The sequence below is a fragment of the Lycium ferocissimum genome, chromosome 5, assembly GCF_029784015.1.
Source record: "Lycium ferocissimum isolate CSIRO_LF1 chromosome 5, AGI_CSIRO_Lferr_CH_V1, whole genome shotgun sequence".
Lineage (NCBI taxonomy): Eukaryota > Viridiplantae > Streptophyta > Magnoliopsida > Solanales > Solanaceae > Lycium > Lycium ferocissimum.
The window spans coordinates 12,538,237-12,558,598 of NC_081346.1; the positions used below are offsets into that span (position 1 = coordinate 12,538,237).

Consider the following 20,362-nt stretch of genomic DNA (forward strand, 5'->3'; position numbering starts at 1 on the left):
GCACAATGTCGTTTTAAATTATACCAACAGAATTTTGCATCATCTTTTGATAGCTTGTAATTTCACACATCAAATATGTTGAACACTGTTAGCACTTTATCTAAAAGCGTGTTTTAAATAAAGAGCACAAGTTTTTTTATATAATTATATTCAACATACTCCTCAATGTGCAAGCTAGTTCTTCCTCTTTGCACTCTGCATGTCGAGATATTTTGATGGCAGGACTTAAACGCTCAAAGTGACGCATCTTTTATATTCTTAAGATTTCAGACAGTAAAGGTCGAACTTTTATAGAAGAAATAAAACTCAGAGTGACGAGAAGTATTGAGCTTGAATCAAGAGAAGTCTTACTAGGTTCCAACGACTCTATTTGTATTGGCTTCACGTTGATTTCCGCTAAACATCTTTGCCATTCCAAAGTCAGATATCTTCGGATTCATATCTTTGTCCAGCAAAACATTGCTAGATTTTAGGTCCCTATGAATGATTCTTAGTCGAGAATCCTCGTGCAGATACAGAATACCCCTAGCTATTCCCTTAATAATGTGGAGGCGTTGTCCCCAATCAAGAATCTCATTTTCTCTTGAACCTACAAAAAGAAAGTATGAAGTTAGTGATGAATTGTTACTTCGCGGTACTCTAATTGTCCAAATAAGTAAAGCTCAAACCAAAGAGGTGGGTGTCCAGGCTTTTGTTGGGCATGAACTCATAGATAAGCAGTGCTTCATTTCCTCTAAGCAGCAACCCAAGAGTCTCACGAGATTTCTGTGTTGTAATTTGGCAATTAAGACAACTTCATTCTTGAACTCTTTTGACCTTGACCAGACGTTCTAGACAGCCTCTTAATTGCAATTGCTTTGCCATTGGCTAGTGTACCCTGGAATGTTATGCACAACATCAAATAACCAAAATTCATGGACAAATTGGCCCCCTCCAGCAACTAGATTCACTGTTAAGATTTAAGAACTTATTGAATAATTGGAGATAAATGATAGGAAGTGTTACCTTGTACACTGGACCAAATCCACCTTGTCCGAGCTTGTTTTCTTCAGAAAAATTTTGTGTAGCTGCACGAATGAGGTCTAATTTTACAACTGGAAACTCGTGGGACCTCGAACGGTTTTCTGAGTGAAAATCATCATTTGAAAAGTCTTCACCAAGTGTTCCTACTACCGTGTTAAGAAATTGAGCTGCTTGACTACTTTCATCCGCCTCTGCAAAGATTCAACTTGATGATCGGTTCGCTGAAACAATTACTTTCTTTTCAATTTGAAACACCAATATCTTTTTACCTCTCTCTATTTGTCTTCTTCTTTTCACAAGGTAAAAGCTAGTTCCTGGAAGTACAACAGCCAAAAGTGCTATAACACCTATGATACTACTAATAAGCTTTGTCTTCGAAGTATTTCCGCCTGCAAAAAGAGCATAGGCTGTCATTTCACCGCTGAAATCAACACTTAACCTGTCCCTATGGTCTACCGAAAACAACCTCTCTACCTCAGGTAGGGGTAAGGTTTGCATACATTCAACCCTTCCCCAGACCCCACTGTGTGAGATTTCACTAGTTATGTTGTTGTTATCGTACGATAGAGTAACCAAAAAATTAGTATGGTAAGAATTTTTGAAATAACCGATCAAACTGAACGTTAGGTTGACACTCCTACTAAAAATTAAAGAGTGTCAGCTAAAATGGAAAAAAGGGAATAACAACTAAGAAAACTTCTAGATTTAAATAAATTTTCTTTAACTACAGAGTATAATATATGCATATTTTAGTATTTTGGTTATTTTTTTAAGGGAATTGAGTATCCAACCAAATATTGAATGGGACTGTTGATTAATTGCCTCAGTTACTACAGTAAAAGTTCAAAAGAAGTTGTTGGATTGTTTCCTGTTTTTTAGCCATTTTCAATAGTGTTAACTTAGTTGTTGATTTTTAGGAGTTTGTTCAGATTTTTAGGAGTTTGTTGATCATGGAATCATGTGCAAAGTAGTTGCTTAAATCTAAGCTCTAGTTGTTGAATTTTTCTATATTTAAACACCATTTCAATTCAATGAAAAGATCATCTTTCCAGCAGAAAATATTTCTTCTATTCTTCTTGCCTTTATTTCTGTTTCTAGAGTTGTAGTTTGGCTTAAAAACTCCAACAAAGTGGTATCAAAGCTCTCTTCTTGAGGGGCTTGTAATTGAGGGAAATACATCTTTTTTTCTTCTTCTGTGGATTCAAAAACTCCTTTCACTGCACTAGCACCACCTGTCTTCAAAGGTGAAGGCTATCAGATCTGGGCAGCAAGAATGGAGGCACATATGGAGGCAAATGATCTACGAAAGCTGTTGGGAGTACTACGAAGTTCCTCCCCGTTCGCAAATCCCATCATGGTGTATAAAGAATCAAAAGGAGAAGAAAACAAGAAAATCAAAGGCTAGAGCGACATTATTTGTCGCAAATCTCATCCGAAATCTTTTTCGGATTATGACAACGAAAATCGACGTTTGAGGACCGAATTTCCTAAAGATGAATACAAAGAGATGAACGGATCAAAGGAATGCGTGTTCTCAACCTAATCAGAGAATTTGAACTTCAAAAGATGAAGGATTCAGAGAGTATTCTGATAGACTACTCAACATTGCCAACAATGTAAGATTACTTGGCTCTGAATTTCCTGATTCTAGATTGGTTCAAAAAATTCTCATAACAGTCCCTGAAAGGTTTGAAGCAACCATTTCCTCGCTGGAAAATTCCAAGGATCTGTCAAAAGTTAGTTTGGCAGAACTATTGAAATTTTTGCAGGCACAAGAAGAGAGAAGGCGTATGAGGTATGAAGGGTCTGTCGAGGGTGCACTACCTGCAAAAGTTCAATCAAACCAGTGAGACAAAGGAAAGAAAAAGTGGAACAAGAAGGAAAAACTCGTGCTTTGATTCTCCTGGGTTCAATAGGAACAAAACATGATTTTCCTCCTTGCAAACATTGTGGAAATGGTCATCCATCGTTCAAATGCTTGAGAAGACCATATACGGCAAGAAAGGTGAAAAATGTCGAAGATGGGACATTATCAAAAGATTTGCAAGAACGACATCAAGAAAATAATCTTTTACAAAGTTGTAAATCAAGAAGATGGCAAAGAATCTCTTTGTAGCAAACTTGTTTTGCAACTAGCACCAAGTGACAAGTTGTTTATCGATTGGTTGCACAAAACCATGACATTTGATCGTGATCTCTTCAAAGAGTTGGATACTTCAGTGATTTCCAAAGTACAAGTTGGCAACGGAGAATATCTTCCTGCTGAAGGCAAAGGTACTGTGGCAATAAAAAGCTCTTCAGGTACAAAACTAATCAAAGACGTGTTTTTTATACCTAATTTAAGTCATAGTCTCGTTGCGTTACCGCTTAAGAATGGTTTCAAACTTCTCTTTGAAATCAATTATTGTTAAATCAAAGATGTGGAAGGTAATAACCTATTCAAAGTAATGATGAAAGGAAAGAGTTTTACATTGGATCCTTTAGAGCATGAGCAAAAAGCTTATTCTTCAATTACGATCAATGCAGATGTTTGACACAAAAGGCTTGGACTTTTCAACCATGTCAGCTTTAACGAACTCCTATAGAAAGATCTCGTTCGAGGGTTGCCTAACCTTGCTCGAAATACCATATTGCAAAACTTGTCGATTTGGAAAGCAAACAAGGCTTCCTTTCAAGAAAGCAACCTCGATAGCTAATGAGAAACTAAAATTAATCCAATACGTATCCGGTTGGTCCTCACGTAACCCCATCACTCAAAGGTAGTAAGTATTACATAGTTTTCATTGATGACTATACGAGAATATGCTGGATTTACTTTGTCAGGTTCAAGTCAGAGGTTACCGCTATCTTCTGGAAATTCAAGCAGTGGATCGAAACTCAAAGTGACTGTAAGATTCAATCTTTAAGATCTGACAATGGCAATAAGTACATATCTGATCAATTCAATGTATTATGTGAAGAAGCCGGATTGAACACCAACTCACTGCTTCATATACTCCACAATAAAATGGAGTTAGTGAGAGGAAGAATCGTACCATAATGGAGGTGGCTAGATGTTTGTTGTACGAGAAGTGTTTGCCAAAAGAGTACTGGTGAGCTGCACATACCTCAGTCTTTCTACTCAACAGGCTACCAACAAAAGCATTAGAAGGAAAGACACCATTTGAAGTCGGGTATGTTTATAAACCTTCTTTAAAAAAATTCAAAGTGTTTGGATGCTTGTGCTTTACTTATGTGCCACAGATAAAAGAGATAAGCTGGATAAAAAGGCGGAAGGTGGAATATTTGTGGGTTACAGCACTATTTCTAAGGCTTACAGAGTTTTCCAACCTCATACAAGGAAAATTCTAATAAGTAGAGATGTGCATTTCATGGAGGATGAGCAATGGAACTGGAAAGAAGCACAACCAATATTAATTCCAAATCAAAGTACACCGCTCCAGCTGGAAGAAGATGAATTGGTGGATGATGTTCCAGTAAGTGGCACGAGACCTCTCTATGATATTTATCAGAGATGCAATATGGTTGTTCTTGAGCCGACAACCTTCGGGGAAGCAGAAAAATATCCAAAATGGAGATCTGTAATGAAGGAAGAACTCTTCATGATTGAGAAGGATCAGACCTGGAAACTCGTGAAAAGGCCCGAAGACAGGAAAGTCATAGGAGTGAAGTGGATTTTTAGAACCAAGCTGAATGCAGATGGCTCTATCTACAAGCATAAAAGCCGTACTTGTTGCTCAAAGGTATGCTCAAATTTTTGGTACCGATTTTCACGATACATTTGCTCACTCCCGTTGCATTAGAAACCCTCGTATTAGTGTTGGCTATAGTTGCACAAAAGGGTTGGAAACTGTTTCAGTTGGACGTTAAATCCGCATTCTTGAATGGCTTTCTTGAGGAAGAAATTTATGTTGAGCAACCGGAAGATTTGTCAAAGCGGCATGAAGATTAAGTGTATTAGCTCAAGAAAGCTTTGTACGGACTAAAGCGAGCGCCCGCAGCTTGGTACGGCGAGAATTGATAAGCATTTGTTGCCGATTTTAGAAAAGCCTTAGCGAAGCTACTTCTCTACATTAAAGGTGATGAAATCAATTTTATTGTTATATCACTATATGTAAATGACACCGTCGACAGAAGCAATGATGAACTTGTTAAGAAATTTAAAGAAGATATACGGATACTTTCGAGATGGCAAGCGTATTGGGAGAAATGGTTTATTTTCTGGGTATGGAAATCAAGCAAGAGCAAAATGAAGTGTTCATCTGTCAAAAGAAGTATGCAAAAGACATTCTGAAAAAGTTGCAAAGAGACAACTACTCCAATGTGTCAAAAGGAGAAGCTGAGCAAGAATGATGAAGCTGAAAAAGTGGATGAGACTCTTTACGAAGTATGATTGGATGTCTCATGTATCTTACGGCAAAGAACTAGACCCGACATTTTATGTTGTAAGTCTCTATCTAGATTCACTAGTCAGGCAACTAACACTCATTTTAGAGCAAACTAAAGGGTGATAAGATATATTAAGGGAACACTGAATTTTGGAATCAAGTTTTATGCAAATCAGAAATGCGTGTTGCAGGGGTATTCTAATAGTGACTGGGTTGGTTCTTTTGATGACATGAAGAGCATTTCTGGTTATTGTTTTAATCTTGGTTCAAGGGTATTTTCTTGGTGTTCTAAAAAAGGAGATTGTTGCACAATTAACGGCCGAAGCCGATCGTTCACGTTATTAATGGCCGCAAATCAAGCCTTATGGATTAGAAAAGTGCTGCTTGATCTTAATTTAAAGCAAGAAAAGTGCACAAAGGTGTTTGTAGATAATCAAGCAGCTATTGATATCTCAAGTAATCCTATTTTTCATGGAAAAATCAAGCATTTCAATATCAAATTATTCTTTCTCAGAGACAAGCAGAAAGAAGGATATGTTAGGTTAAAGTATTGCCAGACGGATCTTCAATCGGTATATGCACCAAAGCCTTACCAAGGAGCGTATTTGAATTTCTCAAAGAGAGGCTTGGAATTTGGCAAGAATCGAAGCAAGGAGGAGTTTGATTAATTGCCTCCGTTAATACAGTAAAAGTTCAAAAGAAGTTGCTGGATTGTTTCCTGTTTTTTAGCCATTTTCAGTAGTGTTAACTTTGTTGCTGATTTTTAGGAGTTTGTTGATCATGGAATCATGTGCAAAGTAGTTGCTTAAATCTAGGCTCTAGTTGTTGAATTTTTCTGTATTTAAACACCATTTTAGTTCAATGAAAAGATCATCTTTCCTGCAGCAAATATTTCTGCTATTCTTCTTGCCTTTATTTCTGTTTCTAGAGTTGTAGTTTAGCTTAAAAACTCCAACAGGGACCAATGAAGTGTCACGCCCCAAAACCCACCCTAGACGTGACCGGCATCCGACGTCATGAACAACATCGGAAGAACCTAAACAACACAATAATAATACTTGAACCCGCCAGGTTCAACATTTGCCTCCAACAGTTTATAAATTAAATGTAACAAATTATGAATACATGAATTAAATCAGCGGAAGTCTTTAATATCATAAGAGTTAATCAAAACGTGACAACGCCCAAGAGTTAACAAAACTCAATAACTACCCACAAGAATGTATACTATGGAGCTTCTAGGATAAGAGGTAATAGTTTGACTCATCGGGACGCAGCCCAAAACTAATAATAGAAGAACAAAATAAAAGGGTGTCCCACGAATGGACGTGTGGGCTCACCAAATCAGCAGCAACAGCAAGTCCTTTCTAAGCGACTGAAGTATCAAGAACCTGCTCTCCTCCGCTACCTAACATACCATCAAAAACAACAATGGTATGCCTGAGTACTTCGTACTCAGTGAGTGCCTCGGGGACAATAAGTAATATATAAAAAAAATAAAATATAATAATACATAAAGAAATCAGTTCCGAAAAGATAGTATAAAAACTGTCATTCCACTTGATGATTCTAAATATCACTTATTGCACAGTTTATAAAGTCATTTCAAAATCTCAGTTTCAATTATGCTTAGTTCCATAATAAAGATGGATATCACAACCACCCATATAAGCCCAACTCAATATCAACAACACTACGTAATACACCAGAATATGAATTCACGGTGGCTACTCTTCCTCCCGAATAGCAAGGCCATTAATGCACCCCAGGTAGCGAACCCGAAAGTGGCCACTCTTCCTCCCGAGTAGCAAGGCAATTAATACACTAGGATCCATAGTGGCTACTCTTCCTCCCGAATAGCAAGGCAAACACAACAACAAAGTTCATGGCATGGAAGCCGATTCACAATTCGTCTCAAAGTAGTCACACCATCAATAACCTTAAATGCATGTCGAAATGATAAGTCATTCCAACCAATATTTTGAAAACGTACAACTTCTTTACAAAGATTGTCATGTCCCAATTCACCAATGAGAAGGTCATTACCAACAATTAACTAGCATTACTAAATATCCCTCATAGAGGAAAACATTCATAATAGCTTATACATATATAAGGTTTGTTGTCATCTAGGTATAATGTGGGTTTGTCCCCTCACACACATCAACCACCATTTAGACATGAATTAGAGTTCAAGAAACATGAAAATATTGCTTTTTCTTTCATTCATTTAAAGAATCTTGAATAATATTTATGCTTCCAAATTCAAGATAACAACTTATCAACATCGTCAACAACAATATCAATAATTATTTCATATCAATATCCAACTAATCATATCCATTAAATCATACCAAAACAGCCACGAATTTTATCACAAAACAAATTTCAAAACAGCCACGAATTTTATCACCAAAACAACCACGAAATTTATCACAAAACAACCACGAAATTTATTACCAAAACAGCCACAAATTTTATCACAAACAGCTCCAAAACAGCCACGAATTTTATCACAAAACAGCCCCAAAACAGCCACGAATTTTATCACAAAACAGCCAAACAACGAATTTTATCACAAAACACGCCCCAAAACAGCCACGAATTTTATCACCAAAACAACCACGAAATTTATCACAATAAAACAGCCCCAAATATCATCACAAAACAGCCAGGTATACACCCCACGAATTTTATCACAAAACAACCCCAAAACAACCACGAAATTTATCACAAAATCCAACCAATACTATCCATTTAATCATACAAAACAGTCCACAATTCATTTGATATTCAAAAATTATAACCGAACTTTCAATATCATTTTCTCTATTCTAACTCGTCAAATCTATCAATGATAAGGGTAAGAACATCATTAAAATCTTAGACATACCTTATATGAGCAGACACCACGAAAACAACCTCCCCCAAGTTCAATTTTTAGCTTAGAACAACGGCAACAACTTGTTCTACACTTTATCCTTCACGAGCCTCGGGATTCGGGGCCTTGAACTTGATCTATTCTCCACTTTCTCTCTCTAAATCTCCTCTCTCTCTCTCTCTAAAATTCTGAATGTTTGGTAGGGGAAATGTGGCTGCTAGGGCTGAACATTTCCCTTAAATACCAAGGGAAATGGGCCTGACCCGGTTTTGAATTGGGTTGGGCCAACAGCTTGACCTTTCTGTCTTAAAATGCCCATATCTCCTTATCCCGATGTCACATGGAGGCCCACGACCTATGGTTGGAAAGGTATTTCAATTATCTACAACTTTTAGCAAGGAAGTTTTTCCAAATTCGTAACAGATTTTTATGAAAATCGCTCAGAAGACAGACCTACATAGACTTAGGCGAATTTAAGAGCCCTTAAGAACTTCGATTGTTGGTTTGACTTCAAAACGACCATTTTCCACCCGAAATCATCAAGAATGGATTCATATAGATAAAATATAATCTTAACACTACCTAGTTCAAATTTACGGGGTGTTACATTATCCCCCCCTTAAGATCATTCGTCCTCGAATGAGGATTGTATTCTAGGAATGTAATTAACCAACACGAATTTTTTTTTTTTTTAATCACACAATCACTTTGCGCACTAATAGCTCAAAACTTAACTCATACCTGAAAGAGGGAACAAGTGAGGGTATCTCTTCTTCATGTCCTCTTCCGCCTCCCAAGTAGCTTCCTCAGTATTATGATTTCGCCACAACACTTTAACTGATGCAACGTCCTTTGTTCTCAACCTTCTAACTTGGCGATCCAAAATTTGAACCGGTTCTTCTTCATAAGACAATGATTCATCAATCTCAACCTCTTCATAGTTCAACACATGAGAAGGGTCAGGTTTATATAGCCTCAACATCGAAATGTGAAACACCGGATGCACCATGGACATCTCAGCCGGTAACCTCAACTCATAAGCTACCTTTCCAACTCTTTTAACAATCTCATAAGGACCAATATAGCGAGGACTAAGCTTGCCCTTTCTGCCAAAGCGCATTACCCCTTTCATAGGTGACACCTTCAAGAATACCTTGTCACCAACAAAGAAATTCCAATTCCCTACGCCTCATGTCCGTATACGACTTTTGTCTACTCTGAGCGGTCTTTAGTCGTTGCACAATAAGATTTACCTTTTCGATTGCCTCATGAATTGAATCAGGGCCCAATAACTCTACTTCTGTTGGTTCAAACCAACCTATTGGAGACCGACAGCGCCTCCCATAAAGGGCCTCATAAGGAGCCATCTGAATACTAGCTTGATAGCTATTGTTGTAAGCGAATTCCACCAAAGGTAGGTGTTCATCCCAACTTCCTCCAAAATCAATTGCACAAGCACGCAAAGATATCCTCCAAAGTCTGAATGGTCCTCTCTGCTTGCCCATCAGTTTGGGGATGGAAAGCAGTACTCAGATTCACTCTAGTACCCAAACCTTCCTGAAAGGATTTCCAAAAGTGAGCAGTAAATTGCGTACCTCTGTCAGATATAATCGATGCCGGAACACCATGCAATCTAACTATCTCCTTAAGATATAACTTAGCGTAGTCCGTCGCTGTATATGACGTCTTCACAGGGAGAAAATGGGAAGACTTTGTGAGTCTATCCACAATAACCCAAATTGAATCATACCTGGCCCTTGTGCGAGGTAAACCTGCAACAAAGTCCATGTTTATCATCTCCCATTTCCATCGAGGAATCTCAATGTTTTGAGCCAAGCCACCAGGCCTTTGATGTTCAGCCTTCACCTGTTGACAGTTCAAACACTTAGCCACAAAGTTAGAAATATCAACCTTCATGCTCTTCCACCAATAGTTTTGTTTCAAATCCTTATACATCTTGGTGGATCCCGGATGAACCGAATACTTGGAACTATGAGCTTCCATCATTAGTTCTTGTCGGAGACCATCAACATCGGGAACACACAATCGTCCTTGCAATCGCAGAACGCTATCGCCAGTCCCAATAGTAAATGAAGTGTACTCACCCCTTTCCACTCCATCTCTCAGCTTTGCCAAGAGTTCATCATCATATTGCTTGGATTTAATCCTTTCCACAATGTCAGACCGTGATGGCGTAATTCCCACTAACTCTCCCTCTTCAGTTTCATCAAATCTGACCCCAAGACTAGCAAGTCTTCGAATTTCCTTCCCCATGGGAATTTCATGTGCACGCAGATAAGCCAACGTGCCCATAGATTTCCTACTCAGAGCATCAGCAACCACATTAGCCTTACCAGGATGATACAAGATGTTCAAGTCATAATCCTTCAACAACTCCAACCATCTCCTCTGTCTGAGATTCAACTCTCGTTGTTTGAAAATATATTGCAGACTCTTGTGATCAGTAAAAACATCACAATGCTCTCCATACAGATAGTGACGCCAGATTTTCAAAGCAAATACCACAGCAGCCAACTCCAAGTCGTGAGTCGGATAGTTCTTCTCATGCTTCTTCAACTGACGCGAAGCATAAGCAATCACCTTACCGTTCTGCATCAGCACACAACCCAAACCAATTCTAGAAGCATCACAATATACCACATATCCACCAGACCCCGAAGGTAATGTCAAGATGGGAGCCGAAGTCAACCTCGTCTTAAGCTCTTGGAAACTCTTTTCACAAGCTTCAGACCACTGAAACTTAGCAGTCTTTTGTGTCAATTTAGTCAATGGAGAGGCTATTGATGAAAAACCTTCCACAAACTTTCGGTAATAACCTGCCAAACCCAAGAAACTACGAATTTCAGTCGCACTAGTGGGTCTAGGCCAATCCTTCACTGCTGCAATTTTCTGAGGGTCTACTTTAATGCCGTCACCAGTCACCACATGGCCCAAGAAAGCCACCGAATCAAGCCAGAATTCACACTTAGAGAATTTTGCATACAGCTCATTCTCCTCAAGTGTTGTCAAAGTTATCCTCAAATGATTAGCATGATCTTCACGATTCTTAGAGTACACCAAAATGTCATCAATAAACACGATAATGAATCGATCTAGATACGGCTTAAAAACACGGTTCATCAAATCCATGAATGCAGCAGGCGCATTAGTCAACCCAAAGGACATGACTAGAAACTCAAAGTGTCCGTAACGCGTACGGAAAGCAGTTTTCGGGATATCCTTCTCCCTTATCTTCAATTGATGATATCCAGACCTCAGGTCAATCTTTGAAAAGAACTTAGCGCCCTGAAGTTGGTCGAACAAATCATCTATCCTAGGCAAAGGATACTTATTCTTAATGGTCACTTTATTAAGCTGACGGTAGTCTACACACATTCTCAGGGAACCATCCTTCTTCCTAACAAACAAGACTGGAGCACCCCAAGGTGAGGAACTTGGTCGGATAAAACCCTTATCCAACAAGTCCTTCAATTGATCCTTTAATTCCCTTAGCTCTGCTGGAGCCATACGATAAGGTGGAATAGAAATAGGTTGGGTGTCGGGGATAACGTCAATCCCAAAATCAATAACCCTATCAGGAGGAATACCAGGAAGATCTTCGAAATACTTTGGGATAATCACCGACTATGGGAACGATGCAAATTCGGTACTACGGCTTTTGTATCATTCACAGCAACTAAATGATAAATACACCCCTTAGTAATCATCTTATGTGCCTTAAGATAGGAAATAAATCTACCTTTTGGCTTAGCAATTTCACCCTCCCATACAATAACAAAGTTCTCTCGGAAAGGCGAAACGAACTAACTTATGACGACAATCCACATTAGCATAACACGCACAACCAAATCCATCCCCATAATTACATCAAAATCCACCATCTCAAGTTCATACAAATCAGCCATGGTCTCACGGCCTTTAATCACAACAACACAATTTCTATACACTCTAGAAGCAATAACAGGAACACCCGAAGGCGTATCAACAGCAAAGGGCTCCAATAACGGTTCGGGTTTCATACCCATATCAAGAGCAAAATAAGGAGTCACATAGGATAAATTTGAACCCGGATCAATCAATGAGTAAGCATCATGAGTACAGATGGTAAGAATACCTGTAACCACTGCGTCAGAAGACTCAGCTGTCTCCCTACGAGTCAGCCCATAAAGTCGAGCTGTCCCTCCACCAGAAGTATTAGCAACTTCCTTTCCTTTGCCGTTGTTACGAGCATTATGATTATTATTGTTATCATTACCAGCAGGAGGATTTCTAGCAAATGCAGAAACAGGCGAATCATTCTTTTGATTATTCATAGCAGCCATCTCACGTAGCCACTTTCTGCAGTCCCTCTTAATATGCCCCGGAATACCACAGTGATGACAGATACGACTCTCCCACACTGGCGGACGACTACTTCCCTGCAATAACCTACCAGTATTGTTATTATTTTTCTGGCCTTGTCTACCAGAAGGCACACTAGCACGGGAATAAGTGCCAGAATGAGCAGGTGCAGAATACCCTTTACTTTGCCCTCCCTTATAATTATTACCACTAAAACCACCCGCTGATCGGGCCTTCTTGTGCTGATCTCGATCCACCCTCTCTTCATTTTTCCAACTTTCTTGTTGTTCAGCAAACCCAACTAGAGATGAGAAGGTGCAAGTAGGAGACATAGCAACAGCAGCACATGCAGACTTGATGCGTGGTACCAAGCCTTTCACAAAACGAGTCAACTTATGCTTTTCAGTCGGAAGCATGTATAAAGCATACTTTGACAGACGTGTGAACTCCAAACTATACTCGCGAACTGACTTGTTACCCTGCTCCAGCTTTTCAAATTTCGTAGCCATAGCAATTCTTTCCTCATCAGACAAGAACCTTTCCATGAACGCCTCCTCAAATTCAGCCCACGTCGGAGGTAAAGCAGCGTCACCTCTCTCAGATTCCCACATCTCAAACCATACGTGAGCAACATCCTTCAACTGATACGAAGCAAGCCTCACAGCTTCTGAATCCTGGGCATCCATTGCCCTCAATGCCTTAAAGGTCTCATCTAAAAAGTGTTGGGGGTCGTCCACCTCTCGTGACCCAAAGAACTCTGGCGGCTTTAAGTCTAGGAACTGCTTAAATCTGCCTCCACCATGAGGTCCCACACCTCCACGTTGTTGCTGAGTAGCAACCAATACAGTCAACATTTGAATAGCCGTTTGCATAGTACCAAGATCGGGTACACCCGCAACAGGGACAGCAGGAGCAGGCGGTGCTGGAGGTGGTGCTTGATCTCCAGCCTCGTTTTCATTACCAGCATTCGCGCCCCTAAGATTCCGGTTAACTTTTGCGGGACGTCCTCGTTTACCAGTTTTGGATCGCCCTAGCGTCATTTCTGCAAGGCACGAATTAACGAGCGAATTAGAACGATCCTAGAAAGGACTTTAAGCTCTACAAAGACAATCTAGAATCAAGAAGAATAGGAAACACCTATAAATGCCTTGGAGTTTCTCGGTCATGCAGGTGATCAGGCTGCACAAGGAAAACTCCACTAGGCACAACTCCACAGACACCGACAATAATCATAGGACGTATTTAAACCTAGGCTCTGATACCAAGCTTGTCACGCCCCAAAACCCACCCTAGACGTGACCGGCATCCGACGTCATGAACAACATCGGAAGAACCTAAACAACACAATAATAATACTTGAACCCGCCAGGTTCAACATTTGCCTCCAACAGTTTATAAATTAAATGTAACAAATTATGAATACATGAATTAAATCAGCGGAAGTCTTTAATATCATAAGAGTTAATCAAAACGTGACAACGCCCAAGAGTTAACAAAACTCAATAACTACCCACGGAATGTATACTATGGAGCTTCTAGGATAAGAGGTAATAGTTTGACTCATCGGACGCAGCCAAAACTAATAATAGAAGAACAAAATAAAAGGGTGTCCCACGAATGGACGTGTGGGCTCACCAAATCATTTATTAAACAAAGCTAATCCATTAAAAGTCCTTTCTCTAAGCGAAAACCGAAGTATCAAGAACTCCGCTCTCCTCCGCTACCTAACATACCATCAAAAACAACAATGGTATGCCCGAGTACTTCGTACTCAATATCATTTGTTTAACGGTTTATCAAGTCAGTGCCTCGGGACAATAAGTAATATATAAAAAAAATAAAATATAATAATACATAAAGAAATCGGCACAAAAAGATAGTATAAAAACTGTCATTCCACTTGATGATTCTAAATATCACTTATTGCACAGTTTATAAAGTCATTTCAAAATCTCAGTTTCAATTATGCTTAGTTCCATAATAAAGATGGATATCACAACCACCCATATAAGCCCAACTCAATATCAACAACACTACGTAATACACCAGAATATGAATTCACGGTGGCTACTCTTCCTCCCGAATAGCAAGGCCATTAATGCACCCCAGGTAGCGAACCCGAAAGTGGCCACTCTTCCTCCCGAGTAGCAAGGCAATTAATACACTAGGATCCATAGTGGCTACTCTTCCTCCCGAATAGCAAGGCAAACACAACAACAAAGTTCATGGCATGGAAGCCGATTCACAATTCGTCTCAAAGTAGTCACACCATCAATAACCTTAAATGCATGTCGAAATGATAAGTCATTCCAACCAATATTTTGAAAACGTACAACTTCTTTACAAAGATTGTCATGTCCCAATTCACCAATGAGAAGGTCATTACCAACAATTAACTAGCATTACTAAATATCCCTCATAGAGGAAAACATTCATAATAGCTTATACATATATAAGGTTTGTTGTCATCTAGGTATAATGTGGGTTTGTCCCCTCACACACATCAACCACCATTTAGACATGAATTAGAGTTCAAGAAACATGAAAATATTGCTTTTTCTTTCATTCATTTAAAGAATCTTGAATAATATTTATGCTTCCAAATTCAAGATAACAACTTATCAACATCGTCAACAACAATATCAATAATTATTTCATATCAATATCCAACTAATCATATCCATTAAATCATACCAAAACAGCCACGAATTTTATCACAAAACAGCCCCAAAAATGTACCACGAATTTTATCACCAAAACAACCACGAAATTTATCACAAAACAGCCACGAAATTTATTACCAAAACAGCCACGAATTTTATCACAAAACAAACAAAACAAACACGAATTTTATCACAAAACAAAAAATGCCTACGAAATTTTATCACAAAACAAAAACAAACCTTTTATCACAAAACCCCAAAACAGCCACGAAATTTATTACCAAAACAGCCACGAATTTTATCACAAAACAGCTCCAAAACAGCCACGAATTTTATCACAAAACAACCCCAAAACAACCACGAAATTTATCACAAAACAGCCCCACAATTCATTTGATATTCAAAAATTATAACCGAACTTTCAATATCATTTTCTCTATTCTAACTCGTCAAATCTATCAATGATAAGGGTAAGAACATCATTAAAATCTTAGACATACCTTATATGAGCAGACACCACGAAAACAACCTCCCCCAAGTTCAATTTTTAGCTTAGAACAACGGCAACAACTTGTTCTACACTTTATCCTTCACGAGCCTCGGGATTCGGGCCTCGAACTTGATCTATTCTCCACTTTCTCTCTCTCTAAATCTCTCTCTCTCTCTCTCTCTCTAAAATTCTGAATGTTTGGTAGGGGAAATGTGGCTGCTAGGGCTGAACATTTCCCTTAAATACCAAGGGAAATGGGCCCGACCCGGTTTTGAATTGGGTTGGGCCAACAGCTTGACCTTTCTGTCTTAAAATGCCCATATCTCCTTATCCCGATGTCACATGGAGGCCCACGACCTATGGTTGGAAAGGTATTTCAATTATCTACAACTTTTAGCAAGGAAGTTTTTCCAAATTCGTAACAGATTTTTACGAAAATCGCTCAAAAGACAGACCTACATAAACTTAGGCGAATTTAAGAGCCCTTAAGAACTTCGATTGTTGGTTTGACTTCAAAACGACCATTTTCCACCCGAAATCATCAAGAATGGATTCATATAGATAAAATATAATCTTAACACTAGATTTTTTTTTTTTTTTTTATTCATACCTAGTTCAAATTTACGGGGTGTTACATGAAGCCTTCAAGTAAGTTATGCTAGTAGCATGGGAAACTCTTTCATAATGAATCAAAGTGTAAAATTGAAAGTATTGAACTTGCTTTGATGGGTGAAAGTGATTCTGAATCAGAAGATGAATCCATGGAGGTAAGTATGAACATGATCTTGTTAGTAAACTGTATTCGAATATGAACATAAATCAGAATCTGAAAACAGTATCAAAAATATGTAAGAATTAAATCGAGCCCACTGAATTCACAGTGTGTCCTTAAGGAAATTATTCTCCTCAAAGTACCCGAGGTGTTGGAGTATATCCTCTCAGGATAGAATGATTTGCTCACTGTTGTAGTGGTTCAACAAACTTCGGTGACAGCGAACTCACTTAACAAACAGAAATCACATGGAAATTTTATGAAGTGCAAGAAGAAGAAGAGAAGAGAAGATCAGATAATTCGTAACTAATATTCTGAAGATCATCATGATATATATAGCCATGGGCGGGAATATTTGAATTAATTCGGGAAGGAAAAACGGGTCAGAAACAGATCCTGAAAAATCGGGTCATAATTTGGATTTTTAATAAATAATCAAAAAATTAAAATTAATTAAATTTGGTCCAAAAAGATTAATCAATCAATTGACCAAAGCCAAAGCCGAGTCGAGCGACGACGGCGGCACGTGGCTTGCCTTCTTCTCAACCCTTTAAAAACTAAAAGGAATGCTTGTTAGAATTTTACTATTCTTATGTGTGGCACAATTAATGTAAAACCCACAACTACTATTTAATGATGAATAAATCTCGTCCGTTATATCAATTACTTGATGGACGTACCAGATTAAGTGACAACTCCTATAAATTGGTCCTCCTTCCACCCATTAGGGTTACCACATATTCTCTATACCTTTTCCATTGCCGACGGCTGTGGTGACATAAGGCTAGGGCAAGGAGGTAGAAACTAATTTCAAACTAACGCTTTCGCTCTTCTCTGCGATAATGTCTTTCGCATCATGTATGTTTTCTGTAACGTCTCTCTGTATGTTCAAGATCCTGGTATGCATTAAGTTAATCTTACAATGCTTCTATTTTTAAGCACAAGAACTTTTCTTTCCACAACTAATGTGAGAGAAATGCTTCATTCAAAAAGCAAAAAGGAACAATTCAAAAAATTTCACTTTCCCTCCATTTCCCATTCATCTAACATTAAAACCCAACAGATCTTTCTAAGAATAAATTTGGTGGACCTTTCGCTCACTTCAATAGATGAATTTCATATGTAAATGTTAAAAGAAATCAGGGATCTAATGTTTTTTTCAAATTTGAAATCTGATTGCAAATGTTTAAAAAAGAATAAAGTTGAACTTGAAAAAGATTAATCGCTACCTTAAGGAATAACGAACATGTTTAAATTAAAACGAGCTGTTTCAGCACTGAAAATTGAAGTTCATAAATCAAATGAATCTCAATATATGAGCAAGAACCTTGAAGTTCTTAAGATCGTATACTTATAATATACCTTCGTCCTCGTTAGTCTGGCTCCCACTGGTCGATGGCGGCGGTGCTTTCAGTCTCCGTCCACCAGGACTAAAGAATGGACGTAGGTCATACCTTAAACTGCAGCTTGCATATACAACTCTGCCTCCATTTGGTACTTTAGCGTCAGAGAGTTGGTTACTCTTACTCATAAGATAAAAACTAGACCTCAGGCAAGCGCGACAATCTAAAGCTGACAAATCAGGTAGACACTGCACCATGCCATACAACCGTTGTAACTGGCTAATTTCAACAGAATTTGCAGCATATTTCTGATTGGGAATGATGGAAGTAGCTTGAGTCGTAAGATTATCAAACATGGCACTCAAAATCCCCTTAAATTGTTCTGGCCGTGGAATTTTTTTTCTGCCATAAAAGATTATAGAAACCGAGTCGTCGAACGTGGAGGCGAAAAATACATTAGAATAGCGGATCATACACCGTTCATCATACCATATAATTGCCTGTTTCTTGAGGGGACATACGCGCTGGATCCGCTTAGCTGCCACGTCTATACAGTTCTGGCAGTCTTTAGGTGCAACGTCTCCTCTACAGAGGAATACTCCATGAACTTTATCAGGGTCTTCTCCTTCACTGGCCTTTGCATAGATTGCATTGCCAACGATATTGTACAGTGATCTGTATAGCAAGGTGTTCAGATTCGACTGATAATTGCTCCCATCTGTATAATTACCAGTAGTATTTGGACAAGAGTACATTTCATTGTACTCTTTGATGATCTGTGATTTGACGCTGACAAGCAGCCAAGGGAGCAAGAAAATCAGATGCATTTGGGTACTAAGTAAAGCTAGAACAGACGACGCCATTTTGATTTCCTAGCAAGTACTCTTCCTAAATTCTAAGGTACTGCTTGCTAGTGGAATAATGTCTAAAGTAATGTAGATGATCGGAGCAGAACATGACTTATAGTGCTGCAAGTCAACGTCACCAGTCTAATCTTCACGCACACGCAGAAAAAGGTATACTCTGTTATTTATGAATTTTAGCATAATTCAACAATTTTGGTTCAAATTTAATAATTGTGTCGGAGCAGAAAGCAGAAAAAGGTATACTCTGTTATTTATGAATTTTAGCATAATTCAACAATTTTGGTTCAAATTTAATAATTGTGTCGGAGCAGAACATGACTTATAGTGCTGCAAGTCAACGTCACCAGTCTAATCCTCATGTAGAAAAAGGTATACACCGTTAAGCTATGAATTTTAGCATAATTCAACAATTTTAGTTTAAACTTTATATTTGTGTTACCATATTTATTTAATATTCCCCCAGTTCCAATTTATACAGCATTGTTTGACCAAACACAAAATTCGGGAAAGAAATAAACACTTCTAAAATTTGTGGTAAAAAAACAAACGTAAAATATTTTTGTGACTATAAATCATTTCATTAAGGATTAAAGGAAAATTTTAAAGTTAAAATATTTCTAATTATAAAAATGTGACATTCTTTTTGAGACAAATTAAAAATGAAAAGTATCATGTAAATTAAGACAAAGCGGGTATATAAAATTAAAATTTATGAACTTGGAATATGAACCGTAGTAACATTCCAACTTTCAAGAAAGTACACAAGGGTATGCCCGTCAAGGAAGTTGGAATACTTACCTCCTCCTATTTATCTAGCTGTTCATATTAGGACGGGAGTCAGGAAGCAATACCCTAGTGTGTGTGTGTGGGGTGGGGGGGGGGGGGGCAATAGTCAAATTCCTGCCGCGTGTCCTGACGAGATGGGCCCTATCCAGGGCCGGAGCCAAATAGAGCTTAGGGGTGAATCATTCGGTAAAAAATTACACTATTTATACAGATTTAAAATTATTTTTTATGTATATATAGCGAATATTGAATCCCTTTAACTTCTTCGTGTGTTTACTTCTTTATAATTTGGACCTCTTTAGTGAAAATTCTGATTTCGCCGCTGGCCCTATCCAGCTATCCCCTAAGAAAGAATGAAAAAAGAAAACGAAAGGAAAGTAGTTAGGTGGGAAAGAAGAGAAAAGGGAGACAGATAATCAGAGTAGCAAAGAGGAATTGCTACGAATACCCAACTCCTGTTGTCTTGTTTGGCGAATATATACAAAGATTGAAGAATAGGAATACCACCTTTAACATAGTTTAAATTCATAAGAATGGAATGGGTAATTGAGGAGAGTAAGAGTAGTTAGGAGAATTAAAGTACAAAAGTGACTTTTGAAATTATTAATAGCGTAATAGGAGTAATATTTAGAGTTAAAACACCAAATGATAAACATTAACCACAGGAAGAAGAAAAAAATATCAATTTATGGGGAAAAAAAGAAAAAACAAAGGGACGAAAAGGATGAGTAAAACTAAACCAATCCCCAATGTTTACACTAACCTAATGAATATAAGATACATATCTT

At 38.3% G+C, this 20,362-nt stretch overlaps 2 protein-coding genes and 1 long non-coding RNA gene across 3 annotated transcripts; all 3 read right to left on the reverse strand.

Moving 5' to 3' along the window:
* Positions 1 to 28: 28 nt before the first annotated feature.
* LOC132056052 (uncharacterized) lies at positions 29 to 1,479 on the reverse strand. The gene is made up of 3 exons (XR_009414709.1): positions 1,006 to 1,479; positions 669 to 877; positions 29 to 589 (listed from the first exon to the last, which is right to left on the reverse strand). It is a non-coding gene; the product is annotated as an uncharacterized LOC132056052 (long non-coding RNA).
* A 5,025-nt stretch (positions 1,480 to 6,504) lies between these two features.
* Positions 6,505 to 13,694, reverse strand: LOC132056049 (uncharacterized). Its single transcript, XM_059448099.1, has 2 exons — positions 12,428 to 13,694; positions 6,505 to 6,819 (listed from the first exon to the last, which is right to left on the reverse strand). Exons 1-2 carry the CDS (start codon positions 13,692 to 13,694, stop codon positions 6,779 to 6,781), a joined length of 1,308 nt encoding a protein of 435 aa, XP_059304082.1. The 3' UTR covers positions 6,505 to 6,778.
* A 4,135-nt stretch (positions 13,695 to 17,829) lies between these two features.
* LOC132057564 (cysteine-rich repeat secretory protein 38-like) lies at positions 17,830 to 18,832 on the reverse strand. Its single transcript, XM_059450199.1, has 2 exons — positions 17,942 to 18,832; positions 17,830 to 17,855 (listed from the first exon to the last, which is right to left on the reverse strand). The coding sequence occupies exons 1-2, from the start codon at positions 18,783 to 18,785 to the stop codon at positions 17,830 to 17,832; spliced, it is 870 nt and encodes a 289-aa protein (XP_059306182.1). The 5' UTR covers positions 18,786 to 18,832.
* Positions 18,833 to 20,362: the final 1,530 nt, after the last annotated feature.

Bases quoted from the DNA above. Each gene is read 5' to 3' on its own strand.
- LOC132057564 (XM_059450199.1), bottom strand. From the start codon at position 18,785: ATGGCGTCGTCTGTTCTAGCTTTACTTAGTACCCAAATGCATCTGATT. The intron at 17,856-17,941 runs GTATATTATAAG...TTCAATTTTCAG, and splicing joins CCAGACTAACGAGGACGAAG to TGCTGAAACAGCTCGTTTTA.
- LOC132056049 (XM_059448099.1), bottom strand. From the start codon at position 13,694: ATGACGCTAGGGCGATCCAAAACTGGTAAACGAGGACGTCCCGCAAAA. The intron at 6,820-12,427 runs GTATTCTTACCA...ATGGTATGTTAG, and splicing joins TTCTGACGCAGTGGTTACAG to GTAGCGGAGGAGAGCAGGTT.